Here is an 8,182-nt window from a genome sequence, read left to right as displayed (position 1 = left end):
CCACCGCGTAAAGTACCAACTCTGGCCCCTGCAGTCCGTGCCGCTCCTCCAACTGCACTGTCCACAAGCGCGAGAGGACACTGGGGATGTGGACGTCTTTGACCTTGAATGACACGTTAACTGCAATGCAGCCGCCAGAAGCAAAGGGCATTGGAAACCATAGCAGAGAAAGGAAGTTCTGAATACAAGTGCTTCGACACAAAGTATTCAATGTACCTCCTTAAAAGCTCCTCCCACCTTCAGCAAGGTTTCCTATTTGGTGTCAGACCTGCACCATTTGTGGTGCTTACTGACCACTCAGCGTTGGAGCCAGAGGGACACACAGAACCCGTGGCTGCAAGACTGGCCAGTGGGGCCCCGGAAACCCAGGAAGAACAGGCACCGCCACACCGCGCAGGACCCCCCGACAGTTGGCCTCCCTGTTGTTCTCCACACCAGTTCTCTCTCTCTCATACACACACACAGGCTCACGCTGACCTCCCTGAGCAGACACACTTGTGTACGTGAGCTTGATCCACGTCCCCAGAGGAAAGGGATTCTCAGAACATATCAGCAGATGCTACACACACTCCAATTATTTCCCCTTTTGCACCAGGAAGTGTTTGTCCCCAAAACACTGTAAAAGACATAAGGGAAGGGCATCGAACATAATTTACAGACAGAGAAACCCAGGCACCCAAGGAAGCATTTATTTCTCTTCCAGGGGCTGGCTGACTTTTTATCTGAAGCTGAGTTCAGTTATGCAGTAGGACTACAAACACAGATACACGCAAAACCATGAGTGGCCTCACATCTTTGTCATTCAAATTTCAAAGTTCCATATCACAACCATCTGAATAGTTTTTTACCATCTGAATAGTTAAGAAATTAGCTGTGCACGGTAATATTCTCCAGATAGCACAGTTAAACCGACGACATTCCACGACTGCATATCTTTCAAGGGAGGTAATCCCTCCCCCGCCTGCTGCAGGGTGACGGCTGCAAACTGAAGCCAGAAAACACACCATCCTCTCGAGAGCCCGTTCTCTGCCTCGGCAGAGCGTGGTTTCTTCTGGTTCCGGACTCACTCTGTTTCCTAAACTTGGTTGGTATCTGCACTGCTTCCTGCATACCTGGGTACCTACATGCACACAAACCCCCTGCAAAGTAAACAAACCTGTGGTGCATTCCCAAACCTCATGAATCTCATTTATTCCCCAATTCAGCGAGGCAAGAGTATGTCTTTCATGGAAAAGACTGGGTCTGGAGAAGTCCCACAGGCACCGGGAGCCTGCAGGGCAGGGCTGGCCCTCCCGCGAGGTCACACACGTGTCAATTACAAAGTTGTCTACAAGTCATCTCTGTCAGAGTCTTCAGAAAACAGGGCAAAGAAGAGACTGTCAGATAAGTCACATCAGCTCCCATCCTAATAAACTTCGTGACAGTTAAGGAACTAGATCACATGGACTTCCAAGGTCCCACATGCCGCACAGACCACAGGTAGGCAAGGGCCCTTCCATGGGGCTCAGCCGTGGTGGGCATGGGGGAGGGTATTTTTAAGGCCCCACTTCTACCATGAGAACCGAGATCCTTTGGGGAGTCGGGGCCTGGGAGCCTAGAAGCTGCGTCCAGGCTGTCCCTTCTCTCCTCACTTCTCTGCCCCGTGAGGGCTGACCTGCCCCCCCTTGCCGGGGGCCTCACCTGCGCCTCCAGCTCCCCCCGGATGTTGCCCCGCAGGCCCGGCAACACCTCAGGACAAGTCTTTCCTCACTATTCCTGTGAGCCTGAGCCGTCAACCCAGGTCTGGTTTCTCACAGAACAAAACCCACTGGGGTGTGTGCTGCCCCAGTGACACCGTTAAGCCTGGGGTCGGCCTCCGCACAGGTCTCTGTCCCCGGGCCAGAGCGGCTGTAGCCAGTGACCCGGGCCAGCTTCTGGCCTGCAGGGGGGGACCCTTCACAGGTCGGGGGAGGGCCGTCCTTGGGAGGGGGGGGTCCATTCTTCAGGGGGAGGGTCCCCACAGCTGCCTCCATCCTCCCATCCTCACCGCCTCACCTGGCGCCGCTGGCCCCGCGGTGTCTGAGCCGAGCACCTGTGCCCTGACTCACCTGAGCACGGCCCCTCCCGCAGAGCGGACCTCACACGGGCCTGGCAGACCTGTGTAAGGACACGCCTCAGACAGGATCCCGACACCCTTGCTCGCCCCGGCGGCTGGGAACACGTCCTGACTCTGCCTGGTGTCTGCGTGACGAGGCGTCTGTAATTCGGACTCAAGGGTTTTTTCCTGGAGGCGTGAACTACTGCTCAGCTTTTAAAATGGGTTGTTCAGCTACACAGGCGAGCAGGTTGTCTCGTGCTCTAATTACCAGCAACACACACCAAAGTGCCCTCCAGGTCCTCACTGTCCTGAGCAGACTCTGCCTGAAGCTAAAGGAGGAAGTAAGAGCACGTGGCACCTTTTCTCGAGGGGTGGCGTCTCTAACAAAAGCGCTTCTGCAGGAAACAGCCGGGCAGGGCCAGGAGCGCTCCTGCCCCGCTAAACCAGGCCCGGATCCCAAGGTGCGCCCCCGCAAAGCAGAAGCTCGGGACCTCGCTGTGAGTCACCCTCCAGTTTACCGTTGGTGGAGGAATCATACGTATTCACATTTTCCTGGCGCCTGGGAATCCTGTTCCTTTTAACATAAAGATTCATCTCAGTTCCTTTCTCCAGCGTTTAAACTAGTGACTGTTGGGAGAAAAAAAAAGGCGGAGAGGATTGTGGCAGCCGGAGCGCCCCGCCTTCCCCCGCACGCACGGCTGCCTCACCCCAAGATTAAGAAGTTATGCAGCCTGCCTGACATGCGCTTTCCTCTTACAAGTCTTGACTTCGCACGGTTTTTTCACTTTTTTCCTCCCAGCACCTGTTCGAATCAAGAGCAGGGTGGTCTGATTGCAAATTCGTTTTTTCCTCAAACTCTAACCAAAAGGTGGGGAGAAAAGTCTGGAAGGGACAACGATTCTTGAAAATATGGTTGAAATGTCATTTTTACAGTGAGCCACTTTAGTGTATTTTCAGATTGAAAACCATGCACAAAATCAAGGTATTTTTGCTGGTTACCAGACTAGCTTAAAAACTTAACCCGGTGGTACTCATGACTGCACCCTTTCTTTACAAACACCATCAGGGGAGCAGCAGACATGAATGTCGACTTTATACTGAAGAAAATAGCACATGTAAAAGCAGATAAATGTTGGAAACGATTGTCCCTAAGGGCCCATTCATGCTTTTTCTTCCCCGTAAAAATACACAGTGATGCATGAAAAGATGCAGGCTCTTCTCAGATGCCTTTGTGGAGACACTAAAAGATTCAGCCATCCTTCCCTCTCATCCTTGCGGTGCCCGCTTCTCCCCGAACGCGGGTCCTTCGGGGGCTACGAAGCGCTTTTTCCAAGCACGGAGGCAAATATGGTGACACGACCGCTTCACTTCCCGAGGAAGTGCCCGGGTCGGGCTGAGCCGAGCCTCTGGGACGCGAAGCGCATCCCCAGCGCTTGGCGGGGCCGCTTCTCGTCCCGGGAAGCCCCCTGCGGGGCCCGCTGCTCACTCACTGGGGCTTTGTCCTCGCCGCTACCTTCCTTTTTCAAAAGCCAGGAGCGAACCGTTCGGTCCCCGTGCGAGCCAGACCTCTCCAAAGCCTTGCGGCCGGCCGGCCCGGGAGCCGCGCAGCCCGGGGCCTCCCGGGCCGGCACGGAGCCCGCACCTGGAAGCCAGGCCCGGGCAGCCGGATCCAGCGCGCCCGGAGCACGGAGGCCCGGCCTAGCGCTCAAGAAGGAAAATGACCTCCCCTAAAAAGACTGAAGCACTTTTTTCCTCTCCACTGAAAGCCGGCGCACAGCCCATTGGAACCAGAATACTTTGGTCTGACAACAGATTCTTCCTCTGTTCACAGCTGTCCCAGAGGGAGGAGCTGAAATCTGAACCTCTCGGCTGTGATTGGACCCTTCTAGCAAAAGAGAGGAAAAAAGGCCTCCCCGCCGCCACCGCGGGCTCAGTCCGCGAGGAGCCCGCGACCTGGCGGCGCCGCGCGCGCACCTGCCGGGGCCGCGATGCTGTAGGACCGTGCGCCCCGCGCCCCGCGCCGCCGCCAGGATGCCGCGCTCCTTCCTGGTCAAGAAGCATTTCAACGCCTCCAAGAAACCCAACTACAGCGAGCTGGACACACACACAGGTAACAGGGGGGCCTGCTGTCTGCATCTCCATCTGTCTATAAATAGGTAAATGCAGGGGTGCGCTGCAGCTCAGCTTCTCTTACAAAAGAGCTGGAGACCGAGCTGTTTGCCTCCAAACGGGGTCCCGAAAGAGCGGTCATTCCTCTGATCAGCCAGGCTCAGGTTTAATTCAAAACTTTTCAAACTCTGAACTGGCGAAGGAAACTTCCCTCGGCTCTTGCAACGTCCTGTTCCGAAGCGTGTGCATACTTGCATACTGAGTACGTGGAGGGTGGGTGAGGCGGTGCGTAAACGGTGAATTACTGCTTTTTTTCATGGAATAAGGCTCCTTTCCTTCAGAAAGCGGTTTGCTTTTCGCCGATCTTTGTACTCCCAGGCGTAAGCCCTGCAAACAGCCCACGCGTAAAATGGAAGAGAACTTTTTGTGTCTTTAAAAAAGAGTGGGTGGGTTTTCCCCTCGCTGGGCTGCGCTCGCTGATCGCAGGGCCGGGCAGACCCCGCCTCACTCCGTGTGTAGGGGGCACAGATGTGCCTTCAGGACAGTGACCGCGAGCAGCAACGGTGGAAAAGAAATGTCCTCCCTGCGTCTTCCTAAGGAGTCTCTTCTTGTAACCAAGCCCTGTGCGTGTGCCAAGCAGCTTCTCCGTGCGTTTTTGCAGCTACTTTGCAGCTCACTCTCCTCCCCTGCCCTCTCTCCCCGCAGTGATTATCTCCCCGTATCTCTACGAGGGCTACCCCGTGCCTGTCATCCCCCAGCCGGAGATCCTCAGCTCGGGAGCCTACAGCCCTATCACCGTGTGGACCACCGCCGCTCCCTTCCACGCCCCGCTGCCCACCGGCCTCTCTCCTCTGTCGGGATACCCCGCATCCTTGGGGCGAGTGAGTCCGCCTCCGCCGTCTGACACCTCTTCCAAGGACCACAGCGGCTCGGAAAGCCCCATCAGCGACGAAGAGGAAAGACTACAGTCCAAGCTTTCAGACCCCCACGCCATCGAAGCTGAAAAGTTTCAGTGCAATTTATGCAATAAAACCTACTCGACCTTCTCCGGGCTGGGTAAACACAAGCAGCTGCACTGTGACGCGCAGTCGAGGAAATCTTTCAGCTGTAAATACTGTGACAAGGAGTATGTGAGCCTGGGCGCCCTCAAGATGCACATTCGGACCCACACCTTACCTTGCGTCTGCAAGATCTGCGGCAAGGCCTTCTCCAGACCCTGGCTTCTTCAAGGACACATTAGAACTCACACTGGTAAGAGAAAAACGTAGTTAGGGCTGTGGCTGTCTGACCCCAGGAGGCTCTGGGCTGGCTGTCGGATTTGCATTAAGTGGTGACAGTGCTTTTCACGATAGATGGTCATTTGTAGTTGCTTCTTGACCACTCAGAAAGTCGTCAGGGCACAAAGGGCTCCATCCCTTGCTAACACCCTCTGCTCCAGGGACCGCAAACAGCAGTTAGACTTTGGAAAGTAGATTCAGGAGGTTTGGTCTCAAAGATCAGTTAGCCGATCAGGAGAGAGGAACCCGAATGTGTGTTCTGTGAAATGGCTCCCCAGTGATCAGCGAGTACAAACGCTGCTCTGCGACTCCGTGGGTCAGGGGATCAAGAGGTGACTTTTTTGGTTTCTGTTAGTTTCATCCTTGCTGTGGCATCTCTCACCCGCAGGGAGCTAGAGAGTTAGAGCTGCATTTGCTGTCCGTTGTTTGCTTTTGTTTTGATTTTGCTGCTGAATTTTCTATTCCTAGCACAAAATCACCCTGCAGGGAGTCTCGGCATTTACCCAAGCTTAGTCATAATACGGAAGGAGGGAAAAGGGGAAAGGTTGGGAAATGTGGGGAGGAGCTGGCCGTTAGCTGCACCTGCTCAAGCAGAAAGCCTGCACAGTGAAGCCCTGGGACGACGGGAATTATTTCTGCGTGACTGGCAGCAGCAATCGTAGTTTTTAATTTTTTTAATTTGATTTTGTTTTTTTAGTGCAACCATCGTATTTGTCTTAAAGGGCCAGACATGAAAACAAGTCTCTATTACGGGGCATTTGAAGCAAGTGTTGCTGTTTCTTGTGCTTTTGGCAAAATGCAGTGGTTGCTCATAAATGTTATCTGGCTTTGCATTTCCTCTGCAAACACTGACTGTCTTTCTTTCTCCACCCCCGCTCCCACCCCAGGGGAGAAGCCTTTCTCGTGCTCTCACTGCAGCAGGGCCTTTGCAGACAGGTCAAATCTGAGGGCTCATCTGCAGACACACTCGGACGTCAAGAAATACCAGTGCAAGAACTGCTCCAAAACCTTCTCCCGAATGTCCCTCCTGCACAAACACGAGGAGTCTGGCTGCTGTGCGGCGCACTGAGTGACACAACCCATGTTTACTCCAGCAGAAGGCCTTTCTCCACTCCGCCTCCGGATGACAAGTAAAAGTCCAAAGGCATTTTCTCTTGTGCTTACCGACCAAAGAATATGTATAGACACACACACACACACACACACACACACAGCCACAAGAGTACGGGAATCCACGTGTGTCGAGTTAATCCTTTCCATGTGAAGTTTAAAGTTGCTATCTGTTTACTGACAGCTAGATGGAAAGGATGAAAGACGAGAATCTTTCTCTTCAAAGATGTAGCAAAAAGCATATTGTGCATCTTTTCTTACCAAGAAAGAATGCAAAGATTCACATTGCTGCCAAAGCATTTCAGCTGAAAAGGACAGTGTTGCCTCGTAAGGGAGTCTGTAGTAGAGTTTCCTGCAGGAAGAGGATCAGCCAGACCCTATCTCAGGTGCCTTATAAAGATTCCAAGTTTACTTCACTGCGCGTCTGATGTCAGGTCACCACCCTTGAACCAAAGCCTGCTTTGATTACTGGTCATACTTTAAACTGTGTCTTTAAGGGAGGGAGGGAGGGAAGGAGAGAGAGAGAGAGGAAGGGAGGGAAGAAAGGAAGAAAGAACAAGAAGGAAAAACAGGCGAATGTATTAAAAGTGGCTTTTTTTGTTCTATTTTTTATTTTTATTTTTTTGCCAATACTTAGACTGTGCCTTGGGGAAGACGGGAAAGACTATCTTTGAACATTCCTGGTGCATACTCCATGTCTTACTTTTTAAAAGAATTTTGAATGATTTGCTAAAATTTTAATTTTTTTAATGTTTGATTTTTTTAATTTTAATGATTTTCTAAGGATGGGAATAAGTGCAACAAAGGATTTTTAGAAACTCTGTGATGTACTTAAACTATTTTAAATGCATACAAGAAATGCAATCCACACAGCACCCTTTCCAACTGCCTTTTTAATTAATTGTATAGTTGATGAGTCCATGTAAATTGGTGTTTATTTTTATATGATTGAATGAGTTTTGTATGAAAGTGAGAAGTTGTCTATAGCTAATGCCTATAAACAACCTGAAGACTTGTGAAATTTACGTTTCTTTTTTAAAAAACAATTTTCAAGGTTCTTTTTTACAATAAACATTTTTGATTTAAAATCGATTGCTTGCATACTTGCAGAGACTTCACTTACTTTATGAGTACCAAACAGCTACATGAAGCATTGTTTCTTCTGTTAATAAGAGAGGATGTGAACAGCATTCACTATGAATATCATATAAGTATTTGAGTACAGTAAAGCAAAAGGCCAGCGTTTTTTCTTTACTCTTGAGAGAATACTGTTACATTCAGAAAGACGACATCACAATGGGAGTTTGTTAGCATATCTCTTTAACAAAAATCATGCTTTCTGAGTGCTAAAAATATTTGCCTTTTTAATAATCAAGAATATTTCCCAAAACTTTTTGATGACTTGATTGTGTTGGCTTTATGAAATCAAATTACAATCACTCATTGTAATCAGTGCTTATCACATAGGCCACTAGAACAGTTTAAGGATTTTAAAAGAAATATCATGTAATGATGTATAAGAAGAAAAATAGAACATCTGCATGAAAAGATCAGGAAAAAGTGGATTTATTATAAATTACACAAGTTGAAAAATTAAACTGTGCAAAGA

General features: G+C 50.5%; 1 protein-coding gene across 1 annotated transcript; it reads left to right on the top strand.

Moving 5' to 3' along the window:
- Positions 1 to 3,998: 3,998 nt before the first annotated feature.
- On the top strand, positions 3,999 to 7,676 carry SNAI2 (snail family transcriptional repressor 2). The gene is made up of 3 exons (XM_057737115.1): positions 3,999 to 4,187; positions 4,892 to 5,437; positions 6,351 to 7,676. Exons 1-3 carry the CDS (start codon positions 4,109 to 4,111, stop codon positions 6,530 to 6,532), a joined length of 807 nt encoding a protein of 268 aa, XP_057593098.1. The 5' UTR covers positions 3,999 to 4,108; the 3' UTR covers positions 6,533 to 7,676.
- Positions 7,677 to 8,182: the final 506 nt, after the last annotated feature.

This window comes from Hippopotamus amphibius, chromosome 5 (assembly GCF_030028045.1).
Source record: "Hippopotamus amphibius kiboko isolate mHipAmp2 chromosome 5, mHipAmp2.hap2, whole genome shotgun sequence".
In the NCBI taxonomy this organism is placed as follows: Eukaryota; Metazoa; Chordata; class Mammalia; order Artiodactyla; family Hippopotamidae; genus Hippopotamus; species Hippopotamus amphibius.
Note: the sequence above shows the minus strand (reverse complement) of the source record. Positions and strands in the feature narration are given on the sequence as shown.